At 48.9% G+C, this 23,694-nt stretch overlaps 1 protein-coding gene across 1 annotated transcript; it reads left to right on the top strand.

The window, feature by feature from the left end:
• Positions 1–22,286: 22,286 nt before the first annotated feature.
• On the top strand, positions 22,287–23,687 carry LOC124647199 (protein argonaute 1D-like; the record flags this gene model as incomplete). The annotated part of the gene is made up of 7 exons (XM_047187171.1): positions 22,287–22,390; positions 22,508–22,615; positions 22,798–22,869; positions 22,998–23,092; positions 23,190–23,355; positions 23,456–23,565; positions 23,637–23,687. Coding segments are annotated over exons 4-7 (420 nt in total), but the record flags the coding sequence as incomplete, so codon positions are not given.
• Positions 23,688–23,694: the final 7 nt, after the last annotated feature.

The following is a 23,694-nucleotide window of genomic DNA, read 5'->3' as shown; positions in this document are numbered from 1 at the left end:
GCTGGACCGGCGCCCGACCGGCGCCAACCGGGCGCCAACCGGGCGCCAACCGGGCCGAACCCGGTCAACCGGGCTGTAGACCGGGCAGGCCGGTCCAGTGGCCCGGTCAACCGGGCGGAAACCGGACGCCACCTCCACCGCCACCTCCGCCAACCACCGCCGCCCTCTCCGCCGCCGGCAAGCACCGCCACCCTCCCCAAACCACCGGAAACATCACCGCGGCTCCATAACCTCCGCCGCAACCGCAAGGGCGTCGACACCACCCAACACCGGCTTACCACCACCACCGCCGCCAAGCTACTTTGACCGTTTTCTTCCGCTAACTTGTGTTTGCTTGTTCCGGTTTGAGTGCCTTGTTTGTGAAACTAACACGCAGCTCCGAAGCAAGCGACGACATCCGAGGCACCCCGGACTTGCAACCGTACTCTTGACATCACCACCTTCATCGCAAGTTGTGTGTTCCGACACCGCCTAACATCTAGGTATAACTTGCACCCCACCTTGTAACCCCTCTTCTTTTGCGATCTATCCTATCGAGCATTGCTTATTGAGTGTTGCGAGACATTGCACGTGGCCCCGATTGTGAGGTGTGTGTGTAGTGTGGAGTCAAGCTTCTAAGCAAAACTCGTGTGGCAAGATAGCAAAAGCAAGCTAACGCTAACATAGGGCGAGAAAAAGCCGCCAAAGCACCAAAAGAGTGCAAGTGCCATCATACATACAAAAGTGTACAAAGTGCCACCATAGATACAAAAGAGTGCAAGTGCCACCATATACAAAAGAGTGTCATAAGCTTTTAAGCAAAAGAGAGAAAAGAGAAGAGAGGCCGCGTGTGAATCTTGTTGTCTCTTCGTTTGCAACCAAAGCTTTGATCTCTTCTTGTGTTAGTGTGACACCGAGCACCCTTTCTTAAGGGCTTCATACACTTTTCCGCTCATTCCTTGGTCGCACTAACCCCGTTCATCTCGTGTGTGCGTTCCACATCTTTTCCGTGTTTATAGTGATCATCGCTTTAACATTTGATTTTTGGATTTCCACCACTCTTGACAATACACTTGATTTCGGATTTCGTCTTTTGGCTTTCCACCACACTCACCTACAACCATATTTGTTAGCTTTTGCGTGTGTCTTTGTGTGAGTGCCCGATACAATTGTTCTAACTCTCGGTTTGTTGGATCACCCCAATCTTGTCATACCACGGTAAGATTGCGAGGTAGTCTCCTTCCACTAACATACACCATATAGATACCATCGTGCTAACATGGATAGCGAAGATGAAGATACGGAGGAGTACATGGAGCACTTCGAGGAAGATACCTCCTCAAGCACCGCGGATGTGGAGGAACATGTGGAGCTCTACTCCGACTATGGCTCCCCAAGCATCACCGACATCTCCGACATCGAGGAGCTCGACAACGACCATGGCTCCCCAAGCATCACCGACATCTCCGACATCGAGGAGCTCTACATCGACAATGGCTCCTCAAGCATGGATGACATGGTGGAGCACCACTTTGAGGACGACTTCGACGAGCTCTACATCGACAATGGCTCATCAAGCATGGACGACATGGTGGAGCAACGCCACACCTACGACATCGACACCATGGCGGAGCCTCACCTAGTCACCTACTTGGCCAATGGAGCTACATATGAAGATAGAGGACCTCAACGATGGCACCATCATATGGATCATCAAGAGCGTCCCCAACATGATCACCATCGACACACTTCTTCGAGCTCCACGAGGCGTCACCATGAGAGTGCTTATGCACATGATCATCTACGGCGAGTTCATCATATGGAGCATCAAGAGCGCCCTCATCATGAGCGTCATCGACACTCTTCTCCAAGCTCCACAAGGCGCCGCAAGCAACATGCCAAGTCGCATGAGCCATCATCTCGGCATGGCAAGGACCGTCATCGACTCACCCCATCTCATGATAGTCGTCGACCACTACCACCTCATGGTCTACATCGACATACGTCACCACATGAGCTTCGCCGCCACAAGCCACTTCATGATCGTCATCGACCAACATCTTCCACGAGTCTTCGACGACACCACTCAAGCCATGGTGATGATGCACGAAGACGAGAGCCTCGACATGAAGGCGACAAACACCATGATAGGGTGCCTACCACTCCAAGGATGGAAAGTGCACATCGAGCATACCTTCCTCATAAGGCGACTTCCACCTCTTGTGCCACCACCACAATGGCCTCTACCTCGTCACGTGCCTATGGACTCCGATGCTACAAGTGCAAGCAACAAGGCCACCCTCCACGGGAATGTCCCAATCTCCTATGTGAGGTGTGCAAGGCCAAGGGTCACGTGGCATGGCAATGCACAACGCCAAGTGCCAAGACGCTCTACTTCGACAAGCTACAAGCACAAGTCCCCAAAATGCCTATTGCGCCCACACTTCAAGATGAAGAACTCCAAGGCCATCGCAAGGAGGATGTGGATCCGAGCCTAGCTCTCCTCATCACTACGGCGCCACCGCTTGAGGATGACTTGGGAGGCGATGGAGTTGAGCATGGTGAGCATGGGATTTTCCCTTCAACCAAGGAGGCGCATGGAGATGAGAAAGTCGAGCCTACTCCCCTATGCTTCATTGATGAGTTGGTACCAATCCCATGTGAGAATGAGAGCCACTTAGCCCACTTGAGTGAGAGTGATAGTGAGTTGAGTGACTTCCACCCCATATGTGAGTTTGAGTGCTTCCGTTTGGAGGACATGAGTGATACACCAAGCGAGTTGAGAGAGGGAGATGATAGGTCCATGGAGGACATCGCTTTTGCTAACACATTAACCTCTCCCTCGTTTGTGTCTTCTTATGTTGCACTAGGTTCCACGGAGGATGAGTTCCCGCTCATGGAGACGATGTACATGGTGCATGAAGATGATGACATCTCACCATGCTTGCTCCAAGATGGACATGTCGACCACATGGATCCTCCTACTTCCACAACACCTACTTCAAATGAGTCGGCATCCAAAGGTAACAACATAGGTGTTGATGATGCCATGATCCCACTAGTGGACATGATGACTTATGAGTGCATGCATGATCTTGATGATACATTTGCTACGTCACATGCTACTTTCATTTTCCCATGTGATGCCTTGCTTGATAACATTGTTGATCATGTGGAAGTGAATGTTTGTGATACCATGACCATGCCATGCTATGAGAGCTTCAATTTTTCCACCATTCCTTGCAATATGTCGACCACTTGCTCGTTACCATGTATTGCTTGCAATGATAATGATTATGATCATGCTAGTGTTGTGACACCCTTGATGAACACTTGCTCTTTACATAGGGTTGTCGACAACAATGATAACATGTTGAACTTGCTTTGCCCAAAATGTTTGCACTACTCCATGATCCTTGCATCCAAGATTGTGAACAATTGCTCTTTCTTATGCTTGGTATGCAAAAATGCTTATTTCATTGTCCATGAGATGGCCCCGATAGCCTTCTCTATTTTTGATGATCATGAGTTACCACATGCCATGAATGCACCTTCTTACCATATGCACCATCGCCATGCATTTCATACTATCTTGATTGACACTAATGGTGATGTGCACAAGACATGGAACATCATGATGGATGATGTGTTCCTCTACCATGCACACACGCTTTTTGTTTTCTCTTTTGTGTGTATAGGTACCCGAATGACTACTTCCACCGCTACGGAGCATGAGCTCACGAAACGCGCAATTGAGAGCTACCCCAACAAGGACCTAACCCGCGGGGATCACACCAAAGGGTATGTTCCCACAAGCCTTCGCCCTCATGTGTTTCCGGTTTGCCTTGTCGAGTTTCCGGTTTGGTCCAACTCCTCGTCAACTCTCTTGCTTCTTATGCAACATATCTTGACACATCTTGTTGGCACAATGGTTGTTGTATGTCTTGATGTTATCATCATACACTCCGAGAATCTCAATGACCATGTCAAACATGTGAGAGACACCTTATGCATCTTGTGCCACATGTCACTCATAAAGTTGCTCTTCTTTGGATTTTTCATTTCATCTTTGGCATTGGCATTGGATTCTTTGACACTTGAGGATACCCATACTAGGCTCACGCCAACCATACTCTCCCAAGCTCGAAGTCTCCATCGCTTTGCCATTGCACATAACAATTTTGCCCCAAATTTTGCTGCCGATACTTGCCTTTTGATTGTTCCATTTGTGTGGGACAATGCTACACGTCACATTTTTGACACCTTACAACTCTTACATGCACAAATTTTTGCCCTACCAAATTTTGGATACATCGACACTCTTTTGGTTCCCATTTTTGGCACATGCCTCTTGGAGAAACGACTTGATGCTTCGTATTTTATCGAGAGCCTCTTGTTCGCCGATCACCAAATTGGCATCCACAAGCTTTCCATTCGCAAGTTGTTTTTCCCCAAGTTCTTCTTCGACCGCGACTTTGTCCATCGACTACTACATGGGAGAACCGTCTTGGCCTACATCATCGTTGAGGAGGAACAAGAGTCGAGGACGACTCTTCCCCAAGGGGGGGGGGATGATGCGGGGTGGCCTTCGGACACCTCCACCTCAAGACCGTCAAGTGCAGCCCCGCCTATCGTCGACGCTACACCATGGCCAAGGAGTCCCACAAGTGGACCAACAACACAAACCCCCGCTATATATGTCAAGGTGAACCCTTTCCTCTCTATGGTCGACCTCAACACCAACGTGAATGGTATGCTACCTCATGCCTATCATCATTGTGTGTATAGGTGCCGACATCGACAAGGACCAAGTGACATGGGCATACCCTTCGGGTAACCATTATTAGTATACCTGGCTCGGCCCAATATGGAGAAGACCAAATATGGAGAAGGCCCAACAAGGCAACCCGAAGAAGTAGTCGACTAGGACTCTTGTAAAACCCTAGGCTGGTTGCATATATAAAGCTAGCCAGGGCACCCGAAATAAAGAGGACAACAGATAGACATAGAGATAGACAACATAGCTCCGCCTACGGCGGCACCCTGTAAACACATCTATGATCATATACTGGATTGCTAGCAGCACGTAGGGATCCTCCACCGAGGGGACCCGAAGCTGGGTACGTCGTGTGCCTAATCTCGTCCCCGGAATCTCCATCGTCGCTCTCTCCCGAAACCCTAGTCTACAATACGTAGGCATTGCCGAGGTGATCCCTCGTCATTTGGCGCCGTCTGTGGGAATCTGCGACGACTGGATTTTGTCATCCGGGCGAGATCCCTCGTCTACAGCGTGTTTCACTTCATCGACAAAAGTATTCTATGGCGGCTAGATCGCATCCGCGTGATGGCAGCCAAGGATTCTACGCTAACTCCGTCCCTGTCGCTGCGCGTGTACAACCAGATAAGTTTCAGCAATCCAAGATTTCATCGCATAGTTTTGTTTCTTCCAAAAGAGGCAAAGCTGAGTTTTACTACCCTTGCACGTGCATACGTATTATTAGCTTTTATGATTCGTTCACGGGGTACTTTTTATGTAATCATGGCAGATAGAAGTAGTACTGCTAGTATCAGTTAAGGATCAGTCGCATCACGGCAAGTTGCACTGATTCATCACGGAGCTCATCATCAATATTTTTGGTGCCTTGATTGGGTGACTAAAGGAGCCAACGTCAAAACAATCTAAATTGTTGGATCCTTGAAGATGCCTCGACTCGATCGGCCATATGAATCAGCAAAAAAAAAAAAAAAAAAAAAAAAAAAAGAGTTTCGGGTGATAGACAATTGCAGCGCTTATGTCGGGAGAAACGAAGCATCAATCTGAGAAAGTTTCAAAGACGCTACATATTCCTCAGGCTATCTCGGTGCGTACACAAACTATACTGGTATTTCCGACGAGAGCCCGATTATACGATCCAAACTTGGGCTTCGTTGTGGCACTGCGTACATCCGACAAAAAGAACGCCAGCTCGAACTATTCGCCTTTCGCGGACTCGACATAGCGCACTCGCCTCGCCCGGGGCTCGCCCGCCGCGAACTCGACGATTCTCTCCTCCATGCCGACTACTTCCACCTTGTCGAATAATTTCGGCTAAATGGCGTACGGCTCCGCTGCCTTGGTTGCGTCTACTTCTTCGACTGCGTCTGTCGGACAACCTACTTCCACGTTGACTCCGTCACACCTGATCAAAAAGCTAAGTGTTCCTTTCCCGAGTGTTAATTATTATTTACTTTCGCCACACCTGAATACTCGGGGGTTGCGCCATTGCATTATTACAACAAATTCATCCAAACACTGGGGGCTGCGCCATTACTTCTTTACCACAAATATACTTGGTTACTTGGTGAATTTCTTTTCTCCGGCTCTGGATATATCTTCCCCGGCTTAGTGAAATTATCTTCTTCAGCTCAGTGGATTCATCTTCTTCGGCTTATTGGATTTTGTCTTCGTTGGATTCATCTTATAAGGTTATAATTGGTTTTCTCTAATACAATAATACCCGACGCAGTTCCGGGGTCAGTGGATTTATGAATATTACTGGGTTTATTTTCTTCGGGTCAATGGATTCATCTTATATGGTCATCTTGGATTCATCTTCTATAATTATTACTGGAATTATTTTCTTCGGATCAATGGATTCATCTTCTATGATGTCAATGGATTCATCTTTGATGGTTATTACTGGAAATATTTTCTTCGGCTCAATGGATTCATCCTCTATGATATCGGCGGATTCCTCTTCAATATATGCTCTATATTTAATGGCGTCATCTTCAATATGGATTCATCTCAAATACTTCATCTTGGATTCATCTTCATGGATTCATATTATATTATTGACAATGGCTTCATCCTAAATGGCGTCACCTTATATGGCGCCGCGATTCCGTCAACTTCTTTCGACATCATGGTTAAACACTCGGGGGCTCGACAACGACTTCGCCTCGAGTAACAACTGTGACACGGCGTCTAAGCAATAATCATGACATCACCCCAGCAATGCTCGGGGGCTCGGCTATTTCTTCATCAATAATTTGGTGGTATCCACTTTCGTTAATTCGGTGGTTTCTACTTCGGCTCGACTTTTTCGCTGCACTCAAAGACCTCATCGCGCATCGATTCCGTCGTGCCCAATAAGCTAAGTGCTCCTTTATTTCACATAAAGTTGATTATCATTTACTTTCGCCGCACCCGACACTCGGGGGCTGCGCCATGCTTCTTCACTTTACATCTCAGGTCGACGAAATCAAAAGAGCACCCGACGACAGGGAGGAACCCGACGAAATCTTGAGAGCACCCGACGAAATTTTTCTTCAAAAGAGAACCCAATGAAATTTTACTCAAGGAGGTGCCGAAGATATATACTCAAGGAGGTGCCGAAGATATATACTCAAGGAGGACCCAAAGATATATACTCAAGGAGGTGCCGAAGATATATACTCAATGAGGTGCCGAAGAATTATCCTCAAGGAGGTGCCGAAGAATTATACTCAAGGAGATGCCGAAGAATTGTCCTCAAGGAGGACCCGAAGAAATTTTTCTGAGGGAGGAACTCGACGAAATTATCGTCAAGGAGAAACTAAAAAAAAAAAAAAAAAAAAAAAAAAAAAGAGGAGTAGAAAAAAAAGGGAGAAAAAAAATAGGATGGACAAATCTTCGGGTCCATTGACTCGTCATTTGTTCTGAGCAAGAGCATCGGCGATGTGCCTGACGACAATATAGAAGAACCAATATATTCGGCTGTCTCATCAAGCCCGAGAGAAAAATATAGAAGAACCCGCAAAATGGGTCATTGCATCAGCCGAACAAGGCACTCGACAATATATTCTCGTAACGCCAAAGTTGCGATCAATTTCTCGAATGCCGCAAATTTGCGAAGGTAAGACCCCAGATCCGTTCGCCGGGCGTGGCATCGCCGAAGATCGCGCTCTCGTTACTTTTATCCGTATCAACAGTATACGAAGAAAAATCCTAACGGACGCGTTAGGTACTCGATAAATTTGACCGGGACTCGACGGAATGGTAAGACCTTAAGCGGCACTCCGTCGAAGTTTGCACCAAGTATCCCGAGATCATGTCCAGGGACGTGATCTTGAAGTAGGTTTTTGCGGATTGCCACTAGAGCAGCTTAACTAGTACCCGATCCGTCGGATGAACTAGCCCCAATTACCATTATCCCTGTACAATATAGATATGGATGTCAAATAAAAATAGCAACGGCCTGGAGTCGATAAAAAGAGGGGTTGCGCCAAGTTCTTTATCGAGTAGTACAACTCGAGCCTATGCCTAGGTGCAAACACCTTCTCATAGGCTCGGGGGCTACTCTTATCGAGAGTATTGTTCACCCTCCCGATAAGAAAGAGGAAAAATTGTGGAGTAAATTACAAGCAAGTTGAGCCTACACCCAAGTGCAAACACTTGGCTGTAGCCTCGGGGGCTACTCCCATCGGGAGCGCTGGTCGCGCACCCGATAGAAAAATAACTTCGACAGCATCTATGACAATCAAGGTTTATAGACTCAACTCGATTCTACGACTCGAGTGGAGCCTACTCCCATCGGGAGTGGTGGATTTCATTAAGTCCTCTAACAGGAGTCGATAAAAAGAGGGGCTGCGCCCAGAAGTACAGTCAAATTCTTCATCGAGTAGTACAACTTGAGTCTATGCCCAAGTGCAAGCACTTGCCCATAGACTCGGGGGCTACTCCCATCGGGAGCGCTGCCGCGCACCCGATAATTTCAAGAATCGTCGACATCATCTACGCTACACATGATCTATGACATGGACCTCGCCTTGTATTTTCTTAGACTTCGGAGATGGTTATGCTTGGAGTTTCTACGCAAGTCTTTGACTTCCCTATAAACTCGGGGGCTACTGACATGGGCATACCCTTCGGGTAACCATTATTAGTATACCTGGCTCGGCCCAATATGGAGAAGACCAAATATGGAGAAGGCCCAACAAGGCAACCCGAAGAAGTAGTCGACTAGGACTCTTGTAAAACCCTAGGCTGGTTGCATATATAAAGCTAGCCAGTGGCACCCGAAATAAAGAGGACAACGGATAGACATAGAGATAGACAACATAGCTCCGCCTACGGCGGCACCCCGTAAACACATCTATGATCATATACTCGGATTGCTAGCAAGCACGTAGGGATCCTCCACCGAGGGGACCCGAAGCTGGGTACGTCGTGTGCCTAATCTCGTCCCCGGAATCTCCATCGTCGCTCTCTCCCGAAACCCTAGTCTACAATACGTAGGCATTGCCGAGGTGATCCCTCGTCACCAAGAGAGAAGGAACTCCCATGGTGCAAGGAAGAAGAGAAGAAGGAAGAGGAAGAAGAGGCGGGAGGAAGAGGCCCAGCCTGGCCGGTCCAGGACCCGGTCAGACCGGACCCACAACCGGGTCGTCCGGTCCCAGGTCCGGTCAACCGGGCGCCCAACCGGGCGCAGCTCCCTCGTACCGGGCGAAGACCGGAAACCTCGCAGTTTCCCGGTTTCCGACCGGTCGACCGTACCCTTGACCGACAGCCCGGTCACAGGCCCGGCCGACCGGACCCCAAACCGGATCTCGACGGGAATGACCCACCAAACTGCCTTAACTTATCCATTCGCGTACCTGTTCGCCCTTGCTGGCCTTGTATGCCTATATATAGACCCAAGGCACCCCCCTTACCTCTTTAGACAAGATTTAGGCTTAGACATGGATTTGAGCTTTGTCTCCCTAGGGTTTCATCCCCTTTGTATCAAGGCTACCCTTGTTGGATGATTGGATTTGTGAGTGTGAGATTCTAGTGCTACCCACTCTCTCTCCCACTCCTAGATTCATCTCCCTCACCGATCTCTCACTCCGGGATTCTACCGCGCGTCTCTCCCGGGTTGATTCTATTGGCGTGGTCCATCGAGCCACGGGGGTAAGTATCGATTGTATCGGGTTGGTGTGCGTGCGTGAGTTCTTTGTGTTCTTCGTGTTCATCGTGTTCCTCGCGCTCTCCCTCTCTCCCTCCTTGGATTTCGGGTCAACCGCAAGATCGGGCCACACACGGGGTCTTAGACCTCATCATATGGTATCAGCAGCCTTTGGTTTCCGCGGATTTGACCCTCCACCCACCCAATTTCGTCCCTAGAAAATTTTCCAAAAAATCCCCAAAAAAAAAGTCCTAAATTGCCTCTTGACCGATCTGTGATTTGGTTGCGTTTTGAGTGGTTTTGGTCCATGGATTTGGTGTTGGAGTGCTTGATCTACTATCTCCCCAACTTTTAGCCCCCAATTCCATCAATTCCCCTTCGTTTTGGTCGATTTGGCTTGATTTCGCTCAAGAACAGGAGAGAGAAAATCTGTGCCCCGCGAAATCCGGTCGACCGGGCTCCAACCGGGCCAGTGACCGGACAGCCTGGCACCAGGGCCGGTCAACCGGGCGCCAGACCGGGCGCCTGACCGGGCGCCAACCGGGCGCCAACCGGGCGCCAACCGGGCCAGAACCCGGTCAACCGGGCTGTAGACCGGGCAGGCCGGTCCAGGGCCTGGTCAACCGGGCGGAAACCGGACGCCACCTCCGCCAACCACCGCCACCCTCTCCGCCGCCGGCAAGCACCGCCACCCTCCCCAAACCACCGGGAAACATCACCGCGGCTCCATAACCTCCGCCGCAACCGCAAGGGCGTCGACACCACCCAACACCGGCTTACCACCACCACCGCCGCCAAGCTACTTTGACCGTTTTCTTCCGCTAACTTGTGTTTGCTTGTTCCGGTTTGAGTGCCTTGTTTGTGAAACTAACACGCAGCTCCGAAGCAAGCGACGACATCCGAGGCACCCCGGACTTGCAACCGTACTCTTGACATCACCACCTTCATCGCAAGTTGTGTGTTCCGACACCGCCTAACATCTAGGTATAACTTGCACCCCACCTTGTAACCCCTCTTCTTTTGCGATCTATCCTATCGAGCATTGCTTATTGAGTGTTGCGAGACATTGCACGTGGCCCCGATTGTGAGGTGTGTGTGTAGTGTGGAGTCAAGCTTCTAAGCAAAACTCGTGTGGCAAGATAGCAAAAGCAAGCTAACGCTAACATAGGGCGAGAAAAAGCCGCCAAAGCACCAAAAGAGTGCAAGTGCCATCATACATACAAAAGTGTACAAAGTGCCACCATAGATACAAAAGAGTGCAAGTGCCACCATATACAAAAGAGTGTCATAAGCTTTTAAGCAAAAGAGAGAAAAGAGAAGAGAGGCCGCGTGTGAATCTTGTTGTCTCTTCGTTTGCAACCAAAGCTGTCTGCGCCGGAAGATGTCGACGGGGGAGCGGAAAGGACGGAGGGCGGCGGAGCAGGAGAAGAAGGCTCTGGCGGCGCGCCAGCACCAGCACATAATGGCCGGGTGTCTCGCCGCCACCAACGCGAGCCCATATAGTACGAACGTGCCGGTGTACATTCCGGGAGTCTTCTCTCCGTCGTCATCCGCCTTCTACAACGATGGCCCCTTCGGCACTCCCGGGTGCGTGACGCCTAACTTGTCGCCGCACTACCAGGATGCGCTGCCGCATGGCGGCTTCAACCCCAACAACCTCTACTCCCCGACCTACGAGCAGCGCGAGCCAGGACCCGGTGCGGACGGCGACCCTTTCACTGGCCGCAGGGGGCCGCTCGAATTCGACGGCGCCGGTGCTGAGGGTGCTGAGGAAGAGGGCGGGGGTGAGGACGAGGAGGACGATGAAGAGGAGGGGGTGGAGGACGACGACGAGGACGAAGAGGGCGGCGAGGAAGAAGACGAGGAGGGTGCCGGTGACGATGATCTCGTGGAGGTCGACGCGGACGGCGTGAAGAAGAAAAAGAAGAAGAAGGCGTCGGGCACACGAGGCCCCAAGTGGACGGTGTTGGAGGATCTTTGTCTGTGCGAGTCGTGGGCGATGGTGAGCCATGACTCCATCATCGGCGCTAACCAAAAATACGGGAAGTATTGGGCGAGAATCAAGGCCGAGTTCGATGAGCGCAAGCTCATCAAGAGCGACTACAACAAAGTGACAATGAAGAGGAACCAAAAGGCAATGTCGACGCGATGGGCCATCATCCAGGCGTCGGTGAACTCCTTCCATGGATACCATTAGGACTTACTGAACAGAGCCAAGAGCGGCGCCGACCTCTCCCAAATGGTACGACTCTTTCTTCCATAATGTGTAGCGCCTACATTGTGTTCGATGAAATGATTCCGCTTCCCATGGCTAGTTTGATAGGGCCATGGAGGTTTACGCGAGGAACTCGGATGGGCATAAGTCGTTCGCGCTGATGCATTGCTATACCAAGCTCAAAGGGAACGAGAAATGGCGGTTGACGCGCCTGTCGCTGTCCAAGGGGAAGGACGGCATTGACCTGGACGCGTCGCTGGCAACGTCGGCAGTGGCGTCCCATCGGCAACAAGGCTGCCAAGGCCGCCTTGGCCGACGCCGCGTCGTGTGAGAAGACGCAGCGTCGATCACGAAATGCCTCGCGGACGTCTCCTCGACCTTTCTCTCCCGCGACAAAAAGACCGACGAAAGGTGGACGGAGCTGCTCAAGAGGCAAGAGGAGAAGTTGGAGCTCAAGAAACGCAGGGACGACATGTCCCTGCTAAGAACGTCGACAGAGGGAATGTCTCCCCGGACGCGGGCGGCGCACAACTTCTTCAAAGGCCAGATCCTCGACGACATCGAAGCCAAAATGGCGGCGGCCGACGCTGCGGCCCAGGAAGCGGCTGCGGCGAGCAACCGCGGCGCAAGAGCCGGGCCGACGCGTCTTCGATCGCTACACCATCGTCGGCCTACGCGATGGCGGCGGAGCAGCACGGAGCATGCACAGCACTGGCATGCACCGCGACGAGGTCATCGTGATCGACGGGCCCGCGTCGACTCGGGATACGTCGCCGTCGACCAACCCCTTCTTCTAATTTAGCATGCACTATGGTCTGTAATATGATCGCGCGCCTAGTACTTTGATCGCCCCTACTCTGATCGCGACGATTCGGCGGGAACGATCTCTTTTGAATGCAAAATTTGAATTCTTGATTGGGGGTGGCGTTTGGGGGACGCGTTTGGGGGACGCGACTGGAGAGCGACGTCCCCCAAAGGCGCCACGAACAAAACACGTCCCCCAAACGCTCAATCCGGCGCGCTTTGGGAACGCGGCTGGAGATGCTCTAAATTTTGATGCTGTCCTAGCTATACGTGGGTATTTTCCAACTAAAGGGTGTAGTAATGACGATGACGAAAAAAGATAGGCGGCAAATTTAATCTTGTCAGGAGCTAGCAGTGGAGATTAGCCAATGATTCCATGACATGCGCGGGTGTAAAACCAAACTCTGAAAGTAAAAAAAAAAAAAGTTATATTTTCTACGTATTATATTAAAAAAATCATATTTTCTAATTTCTCCGATTGTATAAAATTGATGTGAGCTAGGCAGAGGAAAACAACTACACACGCATAAACTCTTCATCAATTAAACATGATCAGAAGGAGTACGTATTATATTAAAAAAAACAAGGTTTGTGCTATAAATGTGATAGAGAAAACATAATCTGTGTCACGTATTAAAAAAAAATCCAGGCTTTAGAGAAAAAGAGTTTGTAACCTGGTTGATGAGCGAGCCCCTACACCACCAAACACCACTTTAGTGTAGACCCAACAACCTCGCGGGATTTTTCAGCTGATAAATAGTAGATAGTAGAGTATATATTTGCTTGGGCGAGTATATATATTTTGCCTGGGCTTTTTGACCACAAGCAAACAGAGCAACACCACCTTCTCCATGCGGAGGGAGGCGACGGCCGCGAGGTTATGGGGTCGGGTCATCATGCAGGGGCTCAAGCCCAAAATCCAGATCACAAACTGGTCCGCCCTCCGTGAAGCAGGAGTTAGAGCATGTCTAACAGGCCCCGTATTTTTTCGCCCCTTAAAACGCGAGTAGAGGGCCCTGTATTCGTTTTTCATCGGCTAAAAACGCGTCCAATCTAGCAGAACCTGTAAACTCACCCTGTAAAATGGAATATTCCCAAAATATGCCGAATCGAAAAAAAAACTCCCCTCATCTTCTTCCTCTAGCCAACTCCTAGTCTGCCACCGTGCTCCCCCGCCCCGGCCATGGCCGCCCGCCTCCGGCCGCCTTCTCCTCGCTCCGCTCCGGCCCGGCCGCGCCGCTCGGCCGCTCTCTCCTCGCTCGCTCCGGCCTCGCCGCTCGCTCGCTCGCTCGCCTCGCTCCGCTCCGGCCATGGCCGCTCGCCTCGCCTCGCCCCGCTCCGCTCCGGCCATGGCCGCCCGCCCGGCCGCCGCTCGCCTCGCCTCGCCTGGCCGCTCGGCCGCCTCGCTCGCCTCGCCTCCCGACCGCGCCGCCCTCGCTCCGCCCGGCCATGGCGCGCCGCCTCGGCCGCCCTCGCCCGCCCTCGCTCCGGCCGGACCCGCCCGCTCCCGGCCGTGCTCGCGCTGGCCCCGGCGATGCTCGCCCAGCCTCGCCCTCGCCGCAGTTCGCCGGAATTTAGCCGGACTCCGCGAGGCAAATCGCGAAACGGTTAGATTTTCCGAAATTTCAGCCCGCCACGAGCGGGGGTTGGCCCCGTATTTGCTCTCCCACCCCGTACAAGTAAGGGGCGAAGACCCGCCCCGTAATCGAAAACAGCAAAAATCGAACCGGGGGCCGTTTTTACGGGTTCTGCTAGACGGCCGGGTAGAGCTCAAACCCGTATTCTGGCAGTTATTATACGGGTTTGCCCCTTTTACGGGGTCTGTTAGACCTGCTCTTACAGGCGCCCGCGACAGCGCTCGGCTGTCCGCAGTCGCCGCCGACACGGCTCCTTTTAAGCTGGTGCTCCAGCTCAGCTAGCGGTGTGGGACTATTGCTCGACGACGCACTACTTCCCATTCGCGACTCCCGCACAGGAAATTTTTTTTTTTTTGAGCTTCCGCACAGGAAATAATCCCTCCACTCTCTCTGGTAGAGGCCCAACAAGCTTTTGGCTTCCCGGCCCAGCCCACGAAACAGATTTCCTGGCTGCAACTGCATGCATGAAATGGAGCGAGCTCGACACGTGTCTGCGCCTTGCTGCACACGCGTCCCGGTCGTCTTTCCACGCGCGCCTGGAGCTGGAGCAGTACGTCACAGCCCAAAACCTCCGTCCGCTCACCGCCCAACCCAACCCCGCCGCCTCCGACCGAGCTCAGCCACGTCCGCGCGCGACCATGGATCCCGACGAGGTCGAACTCGAACCCGCCGGCGTCCACAACCACGACCTCCTCACTCACAACCCACGACCTTCCGTTCCGTGTGTGGTCCCTCCATCCCGCGCGCATGCGCATGGTAGCGTGACCGAGCGCCCAACTTGGTCAGCTTAATTTAATTAATGGCAGCGCGAATTAAACAGGATCATGTCTCTCTCCTCGTTTCCTGGAGGGTCGTTCGTTGGGAAAGTGATGCCCAGGCTGCAGCACGGACGGATCGATTAGCTGGACGTCATGCGGTCTTCTTCTCTGTACGTACCCAACGTATTTGTTTGCATCATGTGGTGGAAGATGCGACCGCGTGCGCTTCAACTCCACATGCATGGATCCATAGATTCTACTACTACTACATCCAATTACTAATTAACCCGCCCATTAATTAATTAATGATGATGGAACCAACAAATTAATGGTTTGTTCCCCTGTTCTAGGGACCACGACAAGGAAGCACACTAACCTTTTCACCTATTTGTGGTGATTTTATGTAACTTCTCTCTCTTTTAAGTTAAAACTAGTAAGCCTGCACGTGCAACGCACGCCAAGTGTAATCTGTATCTTAGGAAATAAATTTATAACCAAAAACCATGAATAATGGACGGCAATTAAGTAGTCAAATGACTAATCCCAAGAAAACAACTTATATCCTCAACCACAACATATATCCCAAAACAACAATACATGGCTGCAAAAAAGATTGTATTTTTGGGAAAGAAAATAGTTTAGTCAATAGCACATATTGCATTAATGATGTAACTGAATAGACCTTAAAAGCAGCAATCTTCAAGAAAAGATCGACCAAGTGCTTTTTCTTCATACCTAGTGTCGCCGCCTCGTAGACAGACAGCCAGCGCCACCTCCACCCCGCGTCAGACGCTGGTTGACGGTCATCATAAGGCCAATTGAGCACACACAGCTGATAAGTTTAGAAAGTAGTATATTATACATTATTTGGAATTGCAAAAATGAGCAAAGGTAGCATATAGTTCATAAATTGGGCAGAGCTGCAAAACATAGTAATGAATAGTTATGAAATTACTACCTTAGATTTAAGCCCAGTAAAGTAGTTCTCCGGAGCACAAAGATCGTGGTGAATAATGTTTTTGTTAGGCGGACTCCAAGAGGAACAACCTGATTTTCCAGCTGCGATTTATAGTTCGAAATTAACTTCAGAAGTTAGTTCAAAAGAAGCATGACAAGATACAATTAGTATCAAACAGGAAAATTAACCACGTTGGCATCGTAGTACATAGTTGCCGCAACACAAAAATGCAGGTTTGACCACTGTAAATCAAATAAAAATATATGCTCGTGAGTTACATATAAAGTATCAAACTTTGTATTCAGTTAAACCTGCACTTGGAGCTTTGTACATACTAATCATGTATGGGTTGCTCTCTCTCACACACAATTCTCGCAGGCACTAACCATCTTATAAAGGGTGATCTAAACAACTGAGTTATTAAAGCTGGCTGTAAAGTTTAATTTGAATAAGTATATGAAGTTTATCACAGCAGACCTGCAGTGTCATGGAACAGAACTGACACGCAGACACAAACATAAATGAAATAGAACAGATAGATTTGCATTTTATGAGAAGAATCAAGAATGTATTGTTCATTTATTCAAATAATATATGCAGTGGAATCCAAGATTACAGCAACAACTCCGTATAAAGAATGTGTGTAGAAGTTTTAGAAAATTCTTTAAAAAAATATCATCTCTACATGAGGTAATGCTCTACAAATATGGGAGGTTTCTAGTTCAAATCCCGTTATATTTGGAAGCTAGGAAAAAAATCCACAAGGAATAGTGATCTTTTTACTTCCCCAATATTCATTTCTTTCTTTCTCTCTTTATACCTCCCAAATGTGACCTAATTTGATCTAGAAATGTGTCATGTTTACACCTCCTACATTTTGGAATAGGTTAACTGGCATAACTGTAGTGAGTGCATAATGCAATACTCAAGCAAATAATGTTATGGAAGAACTAAATAGGTGACAAATGCCCGATAGAAAAAAGGTGACCAATGTGGAAGTGAAACAAATGGGGGCACTCAGAGTCTGAGTTCAGTACCTGAGAAAAAGCCAGAAACTCAATTCAGCTTCCGGGTGCGTATGATCCCTGTACCATAAAAATATATTTCCAAGTGTTAAAAGATTTTAACAAAAAAAATTACATGTACATCTCCATAATATATGTGTGTTCGTCAAGTTTCACGAAAAAAGTTTACATGTACATCTCCATAAAAAACTATTCTCATGTTTGCTTATTCAGGGAGAGAATGATCAAGGCCATAAGTGAATGGCAGAAAGATAGCTAGACACAGAAGACTACTTTTCAGGTTTAGTGCACACAAGAAGCACATTATGCAGGTCAAATGTGTCCAGAGACCTCAAACGGTACCCATGTATATCAGTCACTGCATGTAAAAGAAAAATGTTAAACAATCTAACAAAAAAATGTTAATCATATTGCAGACTGTATTTTTGCCTCACGTAAACATAGCTACACAACAAATGGCAGCAAATAACAAGACATATGTATATGGGACTGTTGTAATGTGATTATAAACACTACAGCAGAGACTCCAACCCAACTAACTATTCAGGCTAGACCTAAATATGCTAACAATCAGTCATATAAGAATTTCAACCAGTAGAACAATTCCGCAAACCAGGAACTTCTGTGATCAAGACTGCTAGTGCGGTGAAAGGATGATGTTATGTGCACATATCACATAAGTGACTGAGGTCAACAAGGGTTCCCAATACTTCGAAATACAAGATGAGAAGTATTAATACTGACTTTTCAGTAATAAGGCCTAACAATAAAAGAATATCCAATAAATTAGTCAGCAAGAGCAATCTCCAGGATAAATATGATTCTACCAGAGCAAGCATCAGAATTCAGAACAAGGTGACATTGGTTCAGATGTTCAGTTACGGTAAACGTGTTGCTTTAATCAAAAGTAACCAAATCATTAGGCATCTCAGTGTGAGCTGCTCGCTGCATAGACATGATAATTATTGGGTATCCTACTCCGGACGCGGCAGTGGCCTCCATTAGCGAATGGTGATGGCGCGAGGTGAAGTACCCCGGTGCATCTTGAGGAGCGGGAGGTGGCAGGGGCGCGTGTTAGGTGCATGCCTTGGCCTGGAACGGCGGCGCCGCGCGGGGAGGTAGCGTCGAGGACCATATGCGCTGCTGCGTGGAGAGGAGGCGGCAGGGCAGGAGATCGCTCGAAAATGATGGGGCGATTCCGATCTAGATCCTGGGAGACAGTTTTCTTTTCCTTCTTTCATCTGGACGGGCGCGTGAGTTTTGGTGGGGAGAACGGATAGATGTAGACTGTTGGATGGATGTATGTGGACGGCTGAGATTATATTTTCCTACGGTACTTCGTGCCTTTATAAGTAGTAGAGATAAGGATATGGAAAAATTGATCAAAAGTATGCCAAGTTGTTAAAACTTTGTTCGGTTGCTTCGAAGTGGGAGTTTACCGCCATAGAATTAGCTTGCCGCATGATGGTCCTAATTGTGAAGGGCATAGCAGTTCAAAAGTTGTAGATTGAATTTTCCTCCTTACCACCATCGATCTTTACATACCGATATTAGGACTCCACATTTAAAATATATGGTTTCTGGCGGTTTTAGGCATGATTTCACGTGTCGCTGTTGTACGACCCTTGAAACGGATACACCCTTTCACATGAAAATTTGTGTGACTTTCCTCTTTCTTAGTCATAAAATTGGGCATGTGAACACAAAAAAAACCACCTCCATGTGAAACAGCTAGTGTGGTAATCTATGGTCTACTGGTTTAGAGCATCACTAGTAGTACCCTAAATCCTCGAAAATAACCATATGTTTACTGTTTGCGACCAAAAAAACACGTAGACTAGAATTTCTTAACCCTCGAACCCTAAAAAAAATTTAAGGGCCCAACCCCTACTCCCCCTCCCAACCTGTACATTTGAGGGTTGGAGAGGCCCAACCCCTTCAACCCCTACTCCTCCACAAGCGCCCGCGGGAGGGAAAATTCAGCCCCGCCTCCTCCCTCGCCGCCGCCTCCAAGCATGCCGGCCGCCGCGCGCCATGGAGCCGCCCCCGACCTCCACCCTCCCGCCCGCCTCCTCCGTCGCCGCCTCCCTCGCGGCCCCACCCCCAATCCCCGCTCCCGCGACCGCGGTGGAGCACCCATCCCTCCCGAGCGGTGCGGAGGTGGCCGCGGTGGTCACCGCCACCCACGGCACGAAATGGCGGCGTGCTGGGCAGCACGTCGTCCAGCCGCAGCCCGCCACCGCCCCCGCCCGTCGCCCCGGACGCCCCGCCTGCCGCCCCGCCGCCCACCACCAAGGCCTGTCGGAAGACGGCGACGCTTTGGCCGAAGAAGCCTGCAGGCGCCAAGCCCGCCGTCAAGACGACCACCTCGCGGAAAAAGGCCGCGCCAGCGCCCACAATCGCCGACCCTCCACCCGTCGTGCACGAGGTGCTCGATGTAATGCCCACAACGACGACATCGTTCATGGGGCTTCTCCAAGACACGGTTTGAGGGTTGCGGCAAAGACTAGAACCCTCGAATCCTTAAAAGTTTGAAGCTTCTAGTCTTTGTCCCTGTTTTTCACCCCTCAAAAGTGACAAAATGCCAATTCTCAACCCTTAAAATGTTTTGAAGATTTGAAGGTTTAGGGGTAGTACTAGTGATGCTCTTATGGTATAAACTAGACCCTAGTATGTACGTATAGCCATCAGGACATTGAACATTTCATTGTAACGTCCATTGGAAAGTTCTGTCATTTGACATTTTTGTATTTAAACCACCCTTTTATACCCATATTAGGACGTCGTGCAAAGTTGGAAGGGTTTCCGACCTTTCCTTGTACGATTTCATCTTTGGACCTCACGACTTCTACCCAAATAGCTTTTCCTCAAAAGTGATTATATCATGTGACTTTACTTTTTTTTTATAATAGGTTATACAAACATGAGATACCCAGATGCCAGCTGTTTATAAGAGTTGTCTCATTGGCCTCAAAGTTGATATCCTTTTGGTTTTATCAGATGTTCCTATTACTTTTTTTCCCTTTTGTAAGAAGTTAGTCTCTTTTTTTTTTTGTCGCTAGCAGTCTGCTTAACACGATTTGGAGTGAAAAAAAAAGCTGGCTATGTGTGCTCATGCATCAATAGGTAAGACGAAGAAAGGCAAACAATTTTTTTTTATCAAGCTAGCTTGCGAAAACCAAAACATGCATGCACGAACTCGTACTAAAGAATCCACCCTCCAGATCTGGTGAGATTTGCGTTCGGTGGTTGGCGTTCGACACTCTCGCGGTCGCGGGTGACAGTCGCGTCGACTACTGCAGTTGTGTGTAGCGTCTTGCAGTTGGGCACGCGGATGACGGCATGCGGCGGCGTTTCTCTTCTTCGACTATGTTAGGTGAAGATGACGTCGTTGGGGTTTGGCGACCGCGGGAAGATCTCCGACCGACGTGCCACAAAGTCTCGGGTCCGGTTCATCGGCTCGAAAAGCATATTTGAATGCGATGGTTCTCTCCTAGATCTAGGTATGGCAACTATTCGCCTCTTTTTTCGACGCTACCATGGTGGCGACGGAGGACGATGGACGATATTTTGGCGAGACACATGTTTCTCAAAGATGAAATTGTAATTTTAGTTCGTGTGGGTTCCTTGTGCAAAGTTGGTTGGCAGTTGGCACACATTATATGACCTCTGTAAAAGAATTGTCTAATAAAATACGGAGTGTGTGGTTATTATTTCAAAAAGAAAAAACAAGGCATTAACAAAGCTTTGCGAAAATTGAATGCAGTGCCTCGCGAAACAGCCTCCTCGATACCCGTATCCATCCAATCACCGACCACACGCAAACGCAAGGAAAAAGAAAAGAAAAAAGGAAAAGGAAATCACGCAACGCAACCAACGCTCTCATCCAAGTAAGTATCCAACCCAACGCCCTCGCTCTCAGTCTCATCCGCCGCTCCGCCAGCATCCCCACCCGCCGCCGCCCCTCCTACCGGTTCATTTCCTCGCCAGCGCCGCATCCACCGGCGGCGACGACGACAGGGCCCGGCCTCGCGCGGTCGTCGAACCACGGCGGCTTTGCTCGCCGGAGCGCGCGTGCGTCGCTAGCACGACGCGCGCCGCTCCGTCGAGCTCGCCTGCCGGCGTTCGCACGCGTGCGTCCGTGGTCGAGGAAGCCCACCAAGACGTCAAGTCGCTGCCGTCGGTGGCTCTCTCCTCGCATCGCATCCTCCCCTGCTCCTCTGTGAGGACACTCCGCCCCAGCAGCACGCCCCCCCCCTCTGACCCGCCCCGTTCATCCCCTGCCTGCAGGGTGCTCGCCCACACGAATGGTGAGCCCTCTCTCGTCCCTCGCCTTCACAGTCTTGTGTAGTGCTGCAGGACAAACACATCTTGCACGACGCTAGCTGCACGGTTGTGGAAATAACCGATCTTGCAAGACCGCTACGGTGTTTTGCAATCGGATGCATGCCGCGTGCCGCCGGCTCTTGGTTCAGGAGGTGTCCTACATATATGTGATGTAGGATTGCAATATTGTTGTTCAGATTCCAAACTTTAGATTTTGTTGTCTACATCTTATAGTTTTTAATGATGTAGGAGTACTAGACTTACTTGTATGTTGACAAAACTTTGGAATTTTTATGTCCAGAACTCTGCCTCCCAAATCTTAGGATTTGATCATATTTCAGGAGTGTTTGATCACGGTTATGGCCTCTAGATTATGTCATAAAGTTTCTTCATGCTTGAACAATTTTCATCAAACAACTCTTCTGTAAACTCATTCATGCACTACTGTAATTCCCATTTTATTTTTCATTCTTGTAGATTTTAAATCCTATATATGGTACAATATTCTTATTCTCCTAAAAAATGATCTTCTTTTGCAACAGTTTTCCTGTCGATCAAGGGGGCACAATGAAGTCTGTTGTCCAATACTTCCGTGGAAGACATATGGCTTTGCTATCCAGCATACCTACCTCTTATCTCTGGAAGTCCGCAATCAAAAGCGTCTAATTTTCCCCCATGGAGGTCTGCAAAATAGTGGAAGGGACAAAGATACTCCAAGAGACTGACCTGGAGTCAGATAAGAGCTCTTTTAGAGAGGACATGCCAGCACCCACATGATCGGTAGCGTGACCTACTTCAAGTATATATAGCGTTTATTCTTATTACAATATTGTTGGAGTTACAAGAGAGCAAGTTGAGATGCTTATGCAAAACACAATTTAATTTGTGTGTCTGCAGATGGTGAATCACAAGTCTTATCACGATGATCCTTACACAAAAGAGTTTGGCATCAACATCAGTGAGCGGCGTGCATAGCTTGAGGCATGGGTTTTACCTGCTCTTTGGGTAAGTTGAAGTACCTCAATCATGTTGAGACAATGTCTATTGAAGTTTTTTTTTTTATCTTGTCTTATTGTCCCTTCTTTGCTAGTAATCCTGTTTTATGAAAAAATATTATGCTTAAGAACACTACATAAGTGGATGCAACATCTTTACTGCCTTCTCCTTTTGTTTCTGAAAATGTGCAGCTTAAGTACAACACGGCCGGTAGAGAGAAGGATTACCTGCCTAGTGTTGGCCAGTGGAACATGATGAACAAAGTAATAATACTACGCGGAACAGATTTTAATAATGCAAGTCTTGGCCTCTGTTTACTGTATCTCAAGTATATGCACTCTGTTTACTGTAGCTATAGGCTTAATGTTCATTTTTATTTTTCCTTATGTAGAAATGGTCAATGGTGGTAAAGTCAGGAGCTGGATGTACAAGACAGTGTTGGGATTCTGTCGTGAACTCGCTCGCATGTGGCAGGTCTCAGGAATGGCAAGTTTCCCTGAAATTCCTTTTGCCCATTGTACATGACATTTTCTTTCCTTGTACTTGTTGTTTACAACAGTAACAACATTACTATCAATTGTAGGACTTTGCTCTGGAGCCTATTCTTCTGGCTATATACGTGTGTCCGGATCAGGTGGAGCGAGCTCTGAAAGCTAGGTTCCACGATGTGGTGACCGTACTCGGACCGCACTACAAGGAGCTCAAACTGCTCATTGGAATATTTCCTGATGACAGTGGATCACTCTATGGTATGTAAACTTTCAACCGCATCAATTTATCACTATTAGCTTTGAGGTTCAAGCTGAATGCTCATGGATATGGTGCATGTATGTATTGGCTGACCTGAAGCGCGTCTGCGAGATCGACCTCGGGCTGATATCTCAGTTTATCTGACCAAGCAACTGTTTAAGATGAACAAGCAGATCCTGGCAAACCTTGCTCTAAAGATCAATGCCAAGGTTAGTCATCTTGTTGTTGTGCATTTCTTCAGTTGTCGAGTTTAACATGACCTTCTGTTTTCCTTTCATAGGTTGTGGAAGGAACACTTTACTGGCTGATGCGGTGTCGAGGTGCATCCCTTTGGTCAC

Source organism: Lolium rigidum, chromosome 4 (assembly GCF_022539505.1).
Source record: "Lolium rigidum isolate FL_2022 chromosome 4, APGP_CSIRO_Lrig_0.1, whole genome shotgun sequence".
Taxonomy (NCBI): domain Eukaryota; kingdom Viridiplantae; phylum Streptophyta; class Magnoliopsida; order Poales; family Poaceae; genus Lolium; species Lolium rigidum.
The sequence above is the reverse complement of the archived record's forward strand: the minus strand, read 5'-3'. Positions and strand labels throughout refer to the sequence as shown.